Source organism: Diachasmimorpha longicaudata, unplaced genomic scaffold (genome assembly GCF_034640455.1).
Source record: "Diachasmimorpha longicaudata isolate KC_UGA_2023 unplaced genomic scaffold, iyDiaLong2 ctg00000075.1, whole genome shotgun sequence".
Lineage (NCBI taxonomy): Eukaryota > Metazoa > Arthropoda > Insecta > Hymenoptera > Braconidae > Diachasmimorpha > Diachasmimorpha longicaudata.
In genome coordinates this window covers 303635-321544 of record NW_026973906.1, presented here as the reverse complement: position 1 = coordinate 321544, position 17910 = coordinate 303635, and the positions used below count along the sequence as shown (strand labels likewise).

Below are 17910 nucleotides of genomic sequence, written 5' to 3'. Positions count from 1 at the left end.
TCGCTGCATTTGCGAGTGTGCTTTAAATTTGTTACACGGAAATATTCCTTTGAAAAATTGTGAGAAATCAAAACTGTGCAAACATAAAAAACTATTGAGAAAACTTGCCGATAAAAAACAAAGTTTAAGCAGCAAGAAAAAAATCATTAATCAGAAAGGTGGTTCAATTTTGCCGATGCTACTGGGTCCTCTGATAAGCGCACTTATCTCAGCCATTGTATAAGGATGGAACATGCACGTAAAATGATTCTTGTACCAGAGGAGAGTGTGGAGCGTCTAAAAAAAAAAAATTCTTCACATGTTGATGCTCACCATGTTTTAACGGAATTGGCTAAAGAAATTCAGCCATCAGCGCAAACTCCAGGCACTGTTACAAGCAGATTAGATACCCAGCTATTGGAAATTTTAAATTCGAAAAGCCCTAGAGATGACCATGAAAAATGGAAGTTGTATAACGACGTTCTGAGGCGATATTTGTTTTATACAGAACAAACTAAAACGCCGGTGTTAGAAACGGAGGCCCACGTCGAAACTGAAACCGCTGAACGATACGACCCAAAAGCTATTGTTGCTACTGTACCTAAAGTATATCAGCGAAAAGCCGCTGGTATACTAGAATACATTGGCGCCATTGATACTGCTAACAGACTCAAATGGAATTCAAAAGGACAAGTGACTTTGGATGGACAGACATTTCCTGGTGTCAATATTGTGGATCTCATACAAGATGTTGTCAGAGCACGGAAAACATATTCAGCTAAAGGATGGGAGCATTTTGCCGTTTATCTCCAAAGCCTGAACACCCCTCGGGAGTTTCTGGGTAATCCCAAGTTTCATCAGCCTCCACCAGCATTGCCAGACATTAGGAATCGAAGAGAACCTGAAATTTCAGAGGACGAGAGTTCCGTAGACGAAGATAGAAGAAGGAAAAGCTATAGATCACGCACTCCTCCTGTTCATCGCCCCCGTAAAAACTCGAAAAAAACCCCGGCTTAGTTCTCCCTACACTGCGAAAACCGACAAAGTTACATCATGGCTTCCGTTTTGAACAATGAAAAACTCTCGAGGACATATTTTGACCTTCCAGAGCCTGAGGCATACACAGGGGCTCGAAATATTTTGTCAAAATATAAGAAAGAAATACCTGAAAGTGAAATAAAAAATTGGCTTAATGCTCAGAACACTTATACCCTTCATAGACCCATTAAGCGTAAATTTCCGCGTCTTCATTATACAGTAACCAACATTGATGATGTGTGGGAGGCTGACTTAGTTGAATTGAGATCATTAAAAACATATAATGATGGGGTTTCATATTTACTTGTAGTTATTGATGTCTTGAGTAAATTTGCCTGGGTAGAGCCATTGAAAGACAAATCAGCATCACAGGTTCTTGAAGCTTTCAAACGTATAATGGATACAAATGGAGGGCGCATTCCTGTTTCGATACAAACGGACAAGGGAAAAGAATTTATGGCCAACAGTGTCCAAAAATTTTTTTCTGATAAGAAAATAAAATTTCGTGTTGCACGTAATCCCGACATAAAAGCTGCAGTTGTGGAGCGCTTCAATCGGACATTGAAGCAACGTATGTGGCGTTACTTTACACATAGTCGAACATATAAGTATACAGATGTTTTGAAACAAATTGTCGAGTCTTATAACAACTCGCGACATTCTTCAATAAAGATGGCGCCTGCGGCTGTGACTATGGATAATGCACCATACGTATGGCGTAATATACAAAGTCGATTCAAGACGGAGAAACCACGTAAAGAATCCTTTAAATATAAAGTTGGTCACTATGTACGCATCAGTCGAACGAAAGGCATCTTTGAGAAAGGATATGAAACTAATTGGAGTAAAGAAATATTCAAAATAACGAAAGCCGTTTTCAAACAATCATTGCCGATATACGAGTTGATGGATTTTGCTGACGAACCAATTGAGGGATTTTTCTACGAACCAGAATTGGTGCTTGTCAATAAACCAACGGACAAGGACGAGTTCATAGTGGAACGTGTCATACGCTCCAAGGGAAAAGGAAAAAATAAGCAGGTTCTTGTTCATTGGGAAGGATATCCTGATAAGTTTGATTCTTGGATACCTGCTGCAGAACTGCATGCAATTGGGAAAAAATGAAGAGAAACGAATTTTATATGGTGCTCCCCAGCAACAGCAGCATGAGCTATCATCCTGATAATACAGCATCGAAATTCACGACCTTGCTTCCAAAACAAGTTGAACTGGAAGGAGAATGGGTAGTGGGTCTGAGTGAAATACAGTTTCCTTGCAATTTTTTACATATACGTAATGGAAAAGATTCTCCAATCAATTTCGTTAGTAATTCAACCGACAAAAAGACCAAGACAAACTCGGTACAAACATTTTTTCTACCTACTGCAGTTTTCAAAGATATAACAGATTTAGTGGGGTTCATGAATACTTTTCCGTCTTTGAGTACTCATATCCGATTTGAATATTTAGCGCAACAAGGTTTTGTGAAAATTGTAAAACACTGCAACTCCAGGAACTGCACTAGCACAGTTCATGCAATAGACTTTTCCGATAAAGTATCCGATATGTTGGGATTTGAGAGACGTATACACAGCCTCACACACGCCAGGCCGTATTGTCAAGGATCTTCACCAGCAAGTTTGGCCAGAGGTTTACCTGCGAATTTGTTCATCTACAGCGATCTTTGTGTACCCTCCGTAACAGGTGACGTGCAGTCATCTCTGTTACGAGTGGTACCATTCAGCGCTTCTACGTATACCTATGGGGCCATGCACTGTACTACGTTTTCCACTCCTCATTATATTCCGTTGATGAGGTATTCATTTCGCACAATTGAAATAGATATAAGATGCAATCAGGGTGATATGATTCCATTCGAGTATGGTCCTTTGAACGTGACACTTCATTTCAAGAGGATTGATTGACTAAAAAATTGTTGCCTGTAAAGTCGGTTTTACGGGCGAAGATTTTACGTGACAACGTCTTTTTCTCGGTAGAATATTTATTGATATGAATATAATTAAATTGCACAATAGGAACAAGGAATTGAATGAAAATAAGAATTGCACAAATTTTAACTATAGAAATATATTTTGTTTACTAAAACATTGTACATGTAAACTTAAACTTAACTAACTCCTATTTGAGTGATTTTGTTGAGGATAGGACGATGATACGAGAAATATGAAATGAAAGGAAGTGTTTCTGCTGTAATGTGTCTTGCGAAAGTCAAGTCGATAGTTGTTCCTTTTAACGTAGTTGACTTAGAAACGTTTGATACGCAATCAAGATTATACGTATTTTTCATGAAATTAAGAAACGAGCACACACACACATCCGCACACACAGAATTATTTTCGTCACTATCAACATTTATCAATAGTATGACATAACCTATAAACTCAGTTTCTCAACTTTTGTGTCAATCTAACAATTAATCAATCAATCATAGTTTACGATAATGAAATATCAGTGTACAATTATTTACCTTTATTGTTGTAGTTGTTGTAAATGACGAATCTAAGCACTCCACATTTTCACTACAGACACAGCAGACGATACTTTAACCACACGTGTGAACTTGTATTATGACGCTTTCTTGTTTTTCCAACGCCAAGAACGTTCGAGAAAGACAAAGACAGAGACAAGCATGCGCCGATTCAATGCGCGGCAGACCGATCATAGTTGAGTGGGAGAGAGACGCAAGGCATTCGGCGGGCCTCTCTCTCGTTCGGTGACTCATCGTAACGTTACCGGGCGTTACACTTTTTCATAAGTGACTCCCAGCCGCAACCTAATTTAAGACGTTGTCACGTCAAAAATGAGCCCGTACATTGCATATTACGCAAACCAAGCTGGTGGAGGAACAGTGGACCGATATAATGATTTTGGAAGGATATTCGTTGGAAGTCCTTATCAACGAGGTCATGGAATTGGTGCTTTCCTTGGAGGTCTGTTTCGACGCATTCTGCCCTATCTGGGAAGCGCAGCCCGAGCTGTCGGTAAAGAAGCTCTCAATGCGGGTATTAACGTTGTTGGGGATGTAGTGACAAATGGCAAGCCCTTAAAGATGGCGCTGGAAAACCGATTAGCCGAGTCTGGGCTGAAATTGAAAAGGAGGGCCCAGGACAAAATTGGGACCATGATGCGTGGCTCAGGCTATAAGAGGAAGCGTAAACGCCTCGCCTCTCATAAGCTCACTGGCCGTGGATCTGCCAAGACATCCAAAACTCGGAAGAATAAAAAGAAAAGACCCGTTGCAAACAAAAGAAGCAAGAAAGTGAAAAAAGTACCGAGACATAAATCAAAGCGGAAGACTCGTGATTTGTACGATATTTTCAACTAATCATCATGTCGTTTTTACATTCGCACTCTTCTGAGTGTGTGAAGTCGGAGCTGGACCTATTTACCATACCACCTACCCAAACAAGTATTGAAAATTCTCAATTTGTTTATTATAATCCTGTATCTACGCTGTCGGACGATGCCCCAATTGAATTCATCGTACCAGGCCATGGAGAAGAATATATTGATTTGGCACATACCATGATCAAAGTTCGCGCCAGAATCCTGATACCCGATGGCTCTGCTGGTATAGACGACTCTGTTGGGCCTGTGAATAACTTTTTACATTCAATGTTTAACCAAGTGGATGTATATTTCAACCAAAAAGTTGTTACGCCTCCAAATAACCTGTACGCTTATAGAGCATACATTGAAACATTACTAAACTATGGAACCGATGCAAAGTCCTCACATCTTGGAATGTCTCTTTGGGCTACGGATAGCTATGGTGCAATGGATTCTATTGCTGTAACGGCGGCTGATGCAAGAAACAACGATGGACTAGCCGTACGTCAGGCAATTACTAAAGGTGGAAAAGCATTTGATCTACTGGGACATTTACATTGTGACGTGTTCAATCAAGACAAGTTTTTGATGAATGGCGTAGAGCTACGCGTTCGTCTTATCCGTGCAAAGGACGACTTTTGCCTTATGGACTCCACTCCCCTGCATTATAAGGTGCATATAGAAGAAGCCTCCTTGATAGTTCGCCGTGTGAAACTCAGCCCTGGAATTTTGATAGCTCACGCTAAAACGCTTGCAAAGACAACTGCGAAATATCCTTTGACACGGGTGGAGGTCAAATCTTTTGTTCTCCATCGGGGGATTATGGGGGAGACAATAGACAATGCCATTTTGGGTCAACTACCTAAAAGAATCATACTGGGATTTGTTGACAATGTCAGTTTCAACGGATCGAGAAAGAAGAACCCCTTCAACTTTCAAAATTTTGGGATAAACTTTTTATGCCTGAATGTTGATGGACGCCAAGTACCTACAAAACCTCTGCAGCCAAGTTTCACCTCTGGTGCCTGCCTAGATGTGGAGGCATTCAACACCCTATTTGCTGGTACTGGAACACATTTCAGCCACCATGGAAATAGCATCTCTCGTCCGGCCTATTCCGATGGATTTTGCTTGTTCGCGTTCGATCTGACTCCTGATTTATCTGCAAGTTCCGCTGGCCATTGGAATCTGGTGAAAAGTGGAAGTATTCGCATTGAAGTTCGCTTCAATAGAGCAACAGAGCAGAATGTAAATTGTCTGTTGTACGCCGAATATGACAATTTGCTAGAAATTGATTCCACAAGGCAGGTTATTGTCGACTACAGTGGATGAAAATGGAGGGCTACTTAATGGGAGCGCAGCATAAGATTGCATTAGTTGCATTCAACCTGCTGAACGTGACCAACGCTCATTTCCCGGATTACCGACGTTCTATGAATACCCTTGAGCTCCTGGAGATATTACCGCATACAGATGCATGCATTGGAGGTGTCTACCCTGCCGACCGTGTCCCCTGGACATGGCCCCGGCCCTGTGCTATCATCATCAACACCGACAACCACAATCAGGCAGGAAGTCACTGGGTTGCCGTTTACCTCGGTTCAAATAGGCGAGGAATCTATTTCGACAGCTTCGGAATGCCACCCTTCGATACAAGAATCTCTCAGCGCCTTAAGCGAAATTGCAATGTTTATGAATGGAGCCAGAAGAGACTCCAAGATATATCGTCTGATGTTTGTGGGCAGTACTGCATTGTTGTGCTTCACTGGTTGTTCAATGATCGGTCTTTACAGTCCTTTCATAAACTATTTACTTCAGACACAAAACGTAACGATCGCATTGTTATGAAAATGTTCAACAAAATTATTCAAAAACGCAATTGTAATCGTAGAAATTTAAGTAAGCCTTTTCAGAACTTGTCTGGTAAAGGTAGTTTGCATTGTAACCAGCGGTCTTTAAAAAAAAATATATTTGTTGAGGCGACGGCCTCATGTGGCGAAGGGTGGCAGCACCTCCTGGGCGAGGTCTGCCTGACCGGCCGCGCTGGCATCCAGGTGCCTAATTGCACCTGAGGCGCTGCCCTAATCACCATTTCCGATGATTTAGCTGGAACGTTCGATTTTGTTCTCGAACGTTCCATATTTCCGTTGGAATTCTCTCGACCCTTCCGGGGGTCACTTCTCAACGTGCTCTCATGGTGATCTGTAGTGGTGTTATATCTCCGTCACCAAATACGTCTCTACCGCGTTCAATATTTAACTGGTTGTTCGCGGCTCAAGTGCAACGCACATTATTGTAGTTTTTTATAATTGTTGACCACAAGTGACGTGGAAATAAATAGTTTTTCATAGTGACAAATAGTGCGTCTCGTGTCACAGTTTATTCTCACCCGTTAACCCGCATCCCCCTCTCTTCCGGTTTTTTTGTGTGCTCTCGCCGGAACATTTGGTCCTTCGAGCCGGATCGGGTTATCGGGAAGTGTTTTTTGAGTGTTCTGGTGGTGGTGTACATTTCGCGGGTGAGAAAACGCGGGAACCCGGACCTGCCGTGATGCGCCCCGCCCCCATCGACGTCATCGAGGCTCCGCCCACAGCAACGCCTGCCGCTCCGCCCCTCTCTACGCTACCGGCCGCCGCCCGCGAACCGACACCCGAGGGTTTAGGGCTACGCTTTTACCGACGGGAGGCACGCTAACCGACTGGAGCATCTCTACACCCCCTCAGATCTCAGGAAAGTCAATATTTAATAATTCTACGGTTTTCTATTGATCTTTGCCTGTCAATATATTAATAATTAATTAATATTAATTAATTAATATTGCTGACCCTACTGCTATCGCTACCGGGGGTGTTTCGGTGTGCTTTATTACTGCGTGCGCTCAATTTGTTGTGGAATTCTCCGCCTGGGTTCTTATTTTCTTCTTTCTTTATTTGTTTATTGTTCCCTAACAAAGGGGATTACCGGGTTTTTCTCTCTGCTCGGGCTGCGGGCTGTTTTTTTGAGTGAAAGGTTCCTCATTCCTGCTTGAACATGGCGTTTAAGGGGAAAATTTTACTCCAGGCTAGCAGGGCTAGGTTTATCGAGAGTCTGAGAGCGGAGTCAGCCTCCGAAAGCGTGCAGGCTCTCACGGTGGCTGAGCTCCAATCCAAGCTCGACATGCTGGAGAACCATTGGAGCCTGTTCGACACTCTACATGTGAAGCTGCTGACTGCCAAAGATAATGAGGAGGTGCTGGAACACGCTTACGTCACGGAGGAGGTGTACGACAAGTGCCTGGTGATGTACTCCGCAGCGCGCAGCAAGTTCATGGGATTGATCAAGGGTCTGGATGAGTCCATCGACCTCTCCGAGTCATTCCGTCGGCCATCTGCTCCGTCTCCACCGGCGTCTGTGGCTCATCGGCAGTTGCCTAAGATCTCGCTGCCAACATTCTCAGGGGCCTTCTCGGAGTGGATACCGTACAAGGATCTGTTCCTCTCCATGGTGGTCGGGAGTTCGGCGTTAAGTACTGTGGAGAAGTTCCACTATCTGCTGACGTCTCTCACGGGTGAGCCTAAGCAGCTGATCTCCACCTTGCCCGTGACCGAGGACGCGTTCCTGCCAGCGTGGAACGCCCTCTTGGCTCGTTACGAGAACAAGAGGCGGCTCGTCTCTATCCAGCTGGGGAAGCTTCACGCGGCGCCGAGGGTCATTAACCGCACCGCCAGGGAGTACAACGCGCTTCTCAACTCCGTGGCTGAGGCGGTCACCGCGCTGGAGTCTCTCGGTCGTCCGGTGGAGCATTGGGACGATATGCTCGTCCACCTCGTTTCGACGCGGCTGGACGCCAAGATGCTGGAGGCTTGGGAGATTGAACTCGGCTCATCAACGGAGTTTCCCACGTACGCGGCTCTCAGGGAGTTCGTGCTCGGTAGGGCCTTGGCCAGGGAGACGATGGAGATGCACGCCTCGGAGCCGCCATCGACTGCGTCATCGAACCCTCACCAGGCTTCGAAGCCTCGGCCATCGAAGGGCCAGCCCTCAAATCAGACTGTGACGGTCTACGCTCCAGGCCAGCCTGCTCGGGTCTACAGTGCCTCGGCTGGTCCTACGTCGCAGCCTATGTCCGGGAAAGAGTCGGGGAGCCACTCGTCTCGGGCTGTGAAGCCTCAACCTCAGCCTCCGTCTCAAAGTTGGGCGGATATGTGCTTCCGGGCCTGTCCGATGTGCGAGGAGGAGCATTCGTTGGACAGGTGCTCCAAATTCAAGGCTCTGTCTCCTACCGAGAGGAGATCATTCGTCGTTCTCAAGCATCGATGCTTCAACTGCCTGGGGAAGCATAATAGGGAGAGTTGCCGGAGCCTCAACAAGACCTGCGTTGTGTGTCGGCAGAATCACCACTCGATGATTCACATTAATCGTCCTCAGCCAACACCTCAAGGATACTCTCAGCCTCGTGACAGCCAGAAGGTTGTTAAGACGATGCAGGAGCCTCAACCCGGCCCATCTATACAGTCCACTGCCTCTAGGCCTGACATGTCTCCACAGTGACATGCGATACCAACGCCTACGCCAGAGTCGTCGCCGCGCCATGACCTCTCTCTACGGCCGGCTCTGGCGAGTGATGCTCCGTGTGTAGCCGCGATCAATCGCAAAGTCTCTCCACAGCCCAGACCAGGTGTAATTCTCGCCACGGCCCTAGCCTCGCTAGTCTTGAGGGACGGCGCTTCTCACGAGGTTAGGATGCTGCTGGATACCGGTTCTGAGCTGTCGTTTGCTACAAGGGAGCTGGTCAAGAAGCTCAGCTTGCCGACTTCTCCAGCTGTGCTACCGGTCGTTGGTATCAGTGGTTCGACCTCGGCCTCTAATGGGTTCTCTCAATTCTCTCTCAAGTCTCTGCACTCCAACAAGCAGATTCTTGTCAAGGCCTACGTTCTCGATAGCCTCACGTCGTCGTTGCCGTCGTTCTCTGCCTCTCAACCTCAGCAGTGGAAGCATCTCCGAGGGTTGCAGCTAGCGGATCCACGCTATCTGACGTCAAGACCTGTCGATCTTCTCATTGGCGCAGATTTCTTTGGATCGATAGTGGAGCCGCAGATTATCAAGGGGCCATCCGACTCTCCTATTGCGATGCTGAGTCTCTTCGGGTGGGTAGTGCTAGGGCCCACCTCTGCAGTGACGTCGGCGGCGAGCTCGCATCACGTCTCTGTCAGCAACGAGGAACTTAGCGAGCTTCTCACCTCGTTCTGGCAGCAGGAGGAGGTATCTGCGGCGGAAGGCAAAGGCGTCGCTCTCAAGAGGGAAGAGGCAGAGTGTGAGGAATTCTTCCAGCGCACCCATACCCGGGACCGGTCGGGGCGCTATATTGTTCGCCTGCCTCTCGTTCGCTCTCCCGCAGAGCTCGGGGATTCTCTAGGCCGCGCGAAGGCGTGCCTCGCGAGCCTGCTTAGGAGGTTGGAGAAAGGTCAAGGATCTCTGCAGCTATACAGTGACTTTCTCAAGGAGTACGAAGAGTTGGGGCACATGGTGCGTGTTCCAGCTATGCCTGTCTCAACCGACTCTCGGATCTTGGACCGTCAACCTGGCGAGATGACCTTGGCACATGGGGCTTCAGCCTCAACCTTGATAGTGCTCCGGTCCATTTGTGGACGGACTCCGCGGTTGCTCTGGCGTGGATTTGCGCTCATCCTTCCCGGTGGAAGGAATATGTCCACCACAGGGTAACCGTCGTTCAGGAGCTTGTGCAACAAGCCAGTTGGAGGTACGTCAGTGGGAAGGAGAATCCTGCTGATTGCGCATCAAGGGGCATCTCGGTGGCTCAACTCAATGGCCATCATCTGTGGTGGACGGGCCCAAAATGGCTACGGAAGGAGGCGTCTCAGTGGCCAAGTGGAAGAGCAACGTTGGACCCGTCTACGGATTTAGAGGAGAAGCCGGGGTTGACTTTAGCCGCTTCCCTCGGACGATCGAGTCTCTGGGATCTCTGTTCGCGGTATTCCTCTCTCTACAAGTTGCTGAGGATCACAGCAATTTGCCAAACGGTTGTGGGGAATATGCTGCGGAAGCTGGAAAGGAAGAGGGGCATCATCGTTCCAGCTTTGTTCAGCCCAGGGAGCATGGAGGCAGCTCGGCTTTATTGGGTCAAGGCGACTCAAGCCCATCATCTCCAAGCCGAGTGTGACATCATCTCTCACGGATTGCAGTTGAAGAAGTCTCATCCGTTGACCAAGCTCACGGCCTTCATTGATCAACAAGGAGTTCTCAGAGTCGGCGGGCGGTTGAAGTTCTCTACTCTAGGGCCAGAGAGTAGGCATCAGGCCATCATCCCTCAAGGCTCAGTGCTCGCGGAGCTCATCATCAGGGACTCTCATCAGCGGACGCTGCACGGTGGGACTCAACTCACCTTGGCACATCTCCGGAGGTCTTACTGGATTATTGGAGGTCGTCTACCAGTAAAATCCTTCATCCTCAAGTGCGTGGAGTGCGCACGTCATCGGGGAATTCGCGCTCAGCAGCTGATGGGTCAGCTTCCAGTGGCACGTCTGGTGTCGGATCGTGCTTTCTCTAACACTGGTGTGGACTACGCCGGACCAGTGTCTCTCAAGACTTGGAGGGGACGTGGTCACAAGACCCAGAAGGGTTGGTTGGTGATCTTCGTGTGTATGGCCACGTCCGCTCTCCATCTGGAAGCTGTCACGGACTACACCGCGGATGGTTTCATCGCCGCCTATCGGAGGTTCGTGAGTCGTCGGGGATACTGCAGACACCTGTATAGTGACTGTGGGACCAACTTCATCGGGGCGGATAAGGAGCTGAAGAAGTTGTTCTCCGCTGGAGCCAAGGAGTTCCAGCATCTCTCTGCAGTATGTCTCAAGGACGGAACGTGTTGGTCTTTCAACCCCCCTGGAGCCCCTCATTTCGGGGGAAAATGGGAAGCAGCGGTTAAGTTGGTAAAGTACCATCTCGCTCGAACGGTTCGAGATACGGCTCTCACGTTCGAGGAGCTCTCTACGCTGCTGTCCCAGATTGAAGCCGTTCTCAACTCCAGGCCTCTACAACCGCTCTCGGAAGATCCTGACGATGTGTCCTGCCTCACCCCGGGGCACTTCCTCATTGGAGAAGCTCCAATAGCTCTTCCGGAGCCCTCACTGGAACACCTCAACGTTGGACGGCTCTCTAGATGGCAACTGATCCAGCAGAGGCTGCAGTTCTTCTGGAAGCAATGGTCTACAGGGTATCTGCAGCAGCTCCAGTCCATCTCCAAGTGGCATCACCCGTCCAACGAGATCAAAGTCGGCAGCCTGGTTCTCCTCTACGACGAGCGGTTCCCGCCAGCGAAGTGGCCTCTTGCTCGGGTCACAGCTCTACATCCTGGAAGGGACGGTCTCTCCAGAGTTGTGACCATCAGGACCGCCTCGACGACGTTGACCAGGCCGATCTCCAAGCTGGTTCTGTTACCAATCTCTACCAGCTGAGAGCTGGTCCCTACCGGCTTCATTAATGTTTGTTTAAGTGTTCCAGGTCTCTGCAAACGATCTCTACTCCTTCTGTGTCAGCAACGGGGTTCCTGACGGGGGGGAGAATGTTGAGGCGACGGCCTCATGTGGCGAAGGGTGGCAGCACCTCCTGGGCGAGGTCTGCCTGACCGGCCGCGCTGGCATCCAGGTGCCTAATTGCACCTGAGGCGCTGCCCTAATCACCATTTCCGATGATTTAGCTGGAACGTTCGATTTTGTTCTCGAACGTTCCATATTTCCGTTGGAATTCTCTCGACCCTTCCGGGGGTCACTTCTCAACGTGCTCTCATGGTGATCTGTAGTGGTGTTATATCTCCGTCACCAAATACGTCTCTACCGCGTTCAATATTTAACTGGTTGTTCGCGGCTCAAGTGCAACGCACATTATTGTAGTTTTTTATAATTGTTGACCACAAGTGACGTGGAAATAAATAGTTTTTCATAGTGACAAATAGTGCGTCTCGTGTCACAGTTTATTCTCACCCGTTAACCCGCATCCCCCTCTCTACCGGTTTTTTTGTGTGCTCTCGCCGGAACAATATTCCATTTGCATTAATTTAATAATAATAATAATAACAATAATTTTGATTACTACTATTTTTTAAATCCCTAATATTATGTACCACCCCTCATACAAATATAATTTCTGAATAAATGATTTATATACTCAATAAATTATGTATTACATATTTATTTCATTTTCCCCATATATACCCACATTTCCTACGCCATCCACTTTCCCCCCACTCCCGCCCTTTTGAATCACGTGACCCTTACCACCCATTTCCCACCCACTCTCCCGTTTGGATCACGTGACCCTTACCACACATTTTCCACCCACCCTCCCGTTTGGATCACTAGACCGTTACCCCCCACCCACCACACACTTCCTGTCGAACAATGACATTTTTTGGGGACCCTCACCCCAGGGGGCCCTAGAGCGGCGACGTCCTCCTCAAAGGACAATGGGGAAAACGTGTTCGGACACGTCTGGAAAAAGGGGGAAGGGGGGGCGATTCCTGGAAGAAAATTCGCCAATCGTGCCCACTTACTACTGCTGTGAACTGTTGTGGGTGAGTTATATCCAAGTTTAGCTATTACTAAGAAAAATTTTGTGATATGAACGAAGCTATCTCGAGAACCGTTGATCGCACCTGGAAAATTCCGGTGCCATCGGCTTCAGCTCGTCGAAATACATTGAGCAAAGACGTTTCAAACAGCTGTGAACTGTTGCGGGTGAGTTATATCCAAAATTAGCTATTACTATGAAAAATTTTCTGATATGAACGAAACTATCTCGAGAACCGTTGGTCGCACCTGGAAAATTCCGGTGCCATCGGCTTCAGCTCATCGAAATACACCTAGTACAGAAGTTTGAAACAGCTGTGAACTGTTGCGGGTGAGTTATATCCAAGTTTAGCTATTACTAAGAAAAATTTTGTGATATGAACGAAGCTATCTCGAGAACCGTTGATCGCACCTGGAAAATTCCGGTGCCATCGGCTTCAGCTCGTCGAAATACATTGAGCAAAGACGTTTCAAACAGCTGTGAACCGTTGTGGGTGCGTTATATCCAAGTTTAGCTATTACTAAGAAAAATTTTCTGATATGAACGAAGCTATCTCGAGAACCGTTGATCGCACCTGGAAAATTCCGGTGCCATCGGCTTCAGCTCATCGAAATACACCTAGTAAAGAAGTTTAAAACAGCTGTGAACTGTTGCGGGTGAGTTATATCCAAGTTTAGCTATTACTAAGAAAAATTTTCTGATATGAACGAAGCTATCTCGAGAACCGTTGATCGCACCTGGAAAATTCCGGTGCCATCGGCTTCAGCTCATCGAAATACACCTAGTAAAGAAGTTTAAAACAGCTGTGAACTGTTGCGGGTGAGTTATATCCAAGTTTAGCTATTACTAAGAAAAATTTTCTGATATGAACGAAGCTATCTCGAGAACCGTTGATCGCACCTGGAAAATTCCGGTGCCATCGGCTTCAGCTCGTCGAAATACACCGAGCAAAGAAGTTTGAAACAGCTGTGAACTGTTGCGGGTGAGTTATATCCAAGTTTAGCTATTACTAAGAAAAATTTTCTGATATGAACGAAGCTATCTCGAGAACCGTTGATCGCACCTGGAAAATTCCGGTGCCATCGGCTTCAGCTCGTCGAAATACATTGAGCAAAGACGTTTCAAACAGCTGTGAACCGTTGTGGGTGCGTTATATCCAAGTTTAGCTATTACTAAGAAAAATTTTCTGATATGAACGAAGCTATCTCGAGAACCGTTGATCGCACCTGGAAAATTCCGGTGCCATCGGCTTCAGCTCATCGAAATACACCTAGTAAAGAAGTTTAAAACAGCTGTGAACTGTTGCGGGTGAGTTATATCCAAGTTTAGCTATTACTAAGAAAAATTTTCTGATATGAACGAAGCTATCTCGAGAACCGTTGATCGCACCTGGAAAATTCCGGTGCCATCGGCTTCAGCTCATCGAAATACACCTAGTAAAGAAGTTTAAAACAGCTGTGAACTGTTGCGGGTGAGTTATATCCAAGTTTAGCTATTACTAAGAAAAATTTTCTGATATGAACGAAGCTATCTCGAGAACCGTTGATCGCACCTGGAAAATTCCGGTGCCATCGGCTTCAGCTCGTCGAAATACACCGAGCAAAGAAGTTTGAAACAGCTGTGAACTGTTGCGGGTGAGTTATATCCAAGTTTAGCTATTACTAAGAAAAATTTTCTGATATCAACGAAGCTATCTCGAGAACCGTTGATCGCACCTGGAAAATTCCGGTGCCATCGGCTTCAGCTCGTCGGAATACACCGAGCAAAGAAGTTTGAAACAGCTGTGAACTGTTGCGGGTGAGTTATATCCAAGTTTAGCTATTACTAAGAAAAATTTTCTGATATGAACGAAGCTATCTCGAGAACCGTTGATCGCACCTGGAAAATTCCGGTGCCATCGGCTTCAGCTCGTTGAAATACACCGAGCAAAGAAGTTTCAAACAGCTGTGAACTGTTGCGGGTGAGTTATATCCAAGATTAGCTATTACTATGAAAAATTTTCTGATATGAACGAAGTTATCTCGAGAACCGTTGATCGCACCTGGAAAATTCCGGTGCCATCGGCTTCAGCTCGTCGAAATACACCTAGTAAAGAAGTTTGAAACAGCTGTGAACTGTTGCGGGTGAGTTATATCCAAGTTTAGCTATTACTAAGAACAATTTACTGATATGAACGAAGCTATCTCGAGAACCGTTGATCGCACCTGGAAAATTCCGGTGCCATCGACTTCAGCTCATCGAAATACACCTAGTACAGAAGTTTAAAACAGCTGTGATCTGTTGCGGGTGAGTTATATCCAAGTTTAGCTATTACTAAGAAAAATTTTCTGATATGCACGAAGCTATCTCGAGAACCGTTGATCGCACCTGGAAAATTCCGGTGCCATCGGCTTCAGCTCGTCGAAATACACCGAGCAAAGAAGTTTGAAACAGCTGTGAACTGTTGCGGGTGAGTTATATCCAAGTTTAGCTATTACTAAGAAAAATTTTCTGATATGAACGAAGCTATCTCGAGAACCGTTGATCGCACCTGGAAAATTCCGGTGCCATCGGCTTCAGCTCGTCGAAATACACCGAGCAAAGAAGTTTGAAACAGCTGTGAACTGTTGCGGGTGAGTTATATCCAAGTTTAGCTATTACTAAGAAAAATTTTCTGATATGAACGAAGCTATCTCGAGAACCGTTGATCGCACCTGGAAAATTCCGGTGCCATCGGCTTCAGCTCGTCGAAATACATTGAGCAAAGACGTTTCAAACAGCTGTGAACCGTTGTGGGTGCGTTATATCCAAGTTTAGCTATTACTAAGAAAAATTTTCTGATATGAACGACGCTATCTCGAGAACCGTTGATCGCACCTGGAAAATTCCGGTGCCATCGGCTTCAGCTCATCGAAATACACCTAGTAAAGAAGTTTAAAACAGCTGTGAACTGTTGCGGGTGAGTTATATCCAAGTTTAGCTATTACTAAGAAAAATTTTCTGATATGAACGAAGCTATCTCGAGAACCGTTGATCGCACCTGGAAAATTCCGGTGCCATCGGCTTCAGCTCATCGAAATACACCTAGTAAAGAAGTTTAAAACAGCTGTGAACTGTTGCGGGTGAGTTATATCCAAGTTTAGCTATTACTAAGAAAAATTTTCTGATATGAACGAAGCTATCTCGAGAACCGTTGATCGCACCTGGAAAATTCCGGTGCCATCGGCTTCAGCTCGTCGAAATACACCGAGCAAAGAAGTTTGAAACAGCTGTGAACTGTTGCGGGTGAGTTATATCCAAGTTTAGCTATTACTAAGAAAAATTTTCTGATATCAACGAAGCTATCTCGAGAACCGTTGATCGCACCTGGAAAATTCCGGTGCCATCGGCTTCAGCTCGTCGGAATACACCGAGCAAAGAAGTTTGAAACAGCTGTGAACTGTTGCGGGTGAGTTATATCCAAGATTAGCTATTACTATGAAAAATTTTCTGATATGAACGAAGTTATCTCGAGAACCGTTGATCGCACCTGGAAAATTCCGGTGCCATCGGCTTCAGCTCGTCGAAATACACCTAGTAAAGAAGTTTGAAACAGCTGTGAACTGTTGCGGGTGAGTTATATCCAAGTTTAGCTATTACTAAGAACAATTTACTGATATGAACGAAGCTATCTCGAGAACCGTTGATCGCACCTGGAAAATTCCGGTGCCATCGACTTCAGCTCATCGAAATACACCTAGTACAGAAGTTTAAAACAGCTGTGATCTGTTGCGGGTGAGTTATATCCAAGTTTAGCTATTACTAAGAAAAATTTTCTGATATGCACGAAGCTATCTCGAGAACCGTTGATCGCACCTGGAAAATTCCGGTGCCATCGGCTTCAGCTCGTCGAAATACACCGAGCAAAGAAGTTTGAAACAGCTGTGAACTGTTGCGGGTGAGTTATATCCAAGTTTAGCTATTACTAAGAAAAATTTTCTGATATGAACGAAGCTATCTCGAGAACCGTTGATCGCACCTGGAAAATTCCGGTGCCATCGGCTTCAGCTCGTCGAAATACCCCCGGAAGGAAATTTTCAAACGGCTGCATTCCCTTGTCGGGGAAATAATTGCAGTATTATCCGTTTTGGTGAAATTGGTGCGTTTCAGCAGCTGAAAAACACGTTTTGACGAAAAATTTGTTGAAATCTTGCATTTTGACGCTGTACGACACCGTCGATGGCTGCATGGCATCATTTTGTAGTACCGCACGCATTTTTTATACCGATCCGACGCTGTTTGTTGATTCACATCTTTCGCCCTATGGTCGACGTTCTCCGAAGAACCGTTGATCGCGCCTGAAAAACTCCTGTTTCATCGGCTTCGGTAGGACGAAATACACCTAGTAAGATGTTTAGCAACGGCTGTGAATTGTTGTGGGTGAGTTACAGCCAACTTTATCTTTTACTATGAAAAATTTCCTGATATGAACGAAGTTATCTCGAGAGCCGTTGATCGCACCTGGAAAATTCTGGTTCCATCGGCTTCAGCTCGTCGAAATACACCTAGTAAAGAAGTTTAAAACAGCTGTGAACTGTTGCGGGTGAGTTATATCCAAAATTAGCTATTACTATGAAAAATTTTCTGATATGAACGAAGCTATCTCGAGAACCGTTGGTCGCACCTGGAAAATTCCGGTGCCATCGGCTTCAGCTCGTCGAAATACACCTAGTAAAGAAGTTTGAAACAGCTGTGAACTGTTGCGGGTGAGTTATATCCAAGTTTAGCTATTACTAAGAAAAATTTTGTGATATGAACGAAGCTATCTCGAGAACCGTTGATCGCACCTGGAAAATTCCGGTGCCATCGGCTTCAGCTCGTCGACATACATCGAGCAAAGACGTTTCAAACAGCTGTGAACCGTTGTGGGTGCGTTATATCCAAGTTTAGCTATTACTAAGAAAAATTTTCTGATATGAACGAAGCTATCTCGAGAACCGTTGATCGCACCTGGAAAAT

At 46.1% G+C, this 17910-nt stretch overlaps 2 protein-coding genes across 2 annotated transcripts; both read left to right on the top strand.

Moving 5' to 3' along the window:
- Window positions 1-7398: 7398 nt before the first annotated feature.
- LOC135171671 (uncharacterized) lies at window positions 7399-8898 on the top strand. Its single transcript, XM_064138298.1, has one exon. It carries the CDS (start codon window positions 7399-7401, stop codon window positions 8896-8898), a length of 1500 nt encoding a protein of 499 aa, XP_063994368.1.
- A 1-nt stretch (window position 8899) lies between these two features.
- On the top strand, window positions 8900-12030 carry LOC135171670 (uncharacterized). Its single transcript, XM_064138297.1, has 4 exons — window positions 8900-8968; window positions 9016-9983; window positions 10067-11795; window positions 11869-12030. The coding sequence occupies exons 1-4, from the start codon at window positions 8900-8902 to the stop codon at window positions 12028-12030; spliced, it is 2928 nt and encodes a 975-aa protein (XP_063994367.1).
- Window positions 12031-17910: the final 5880 nt, after the last annotated feature.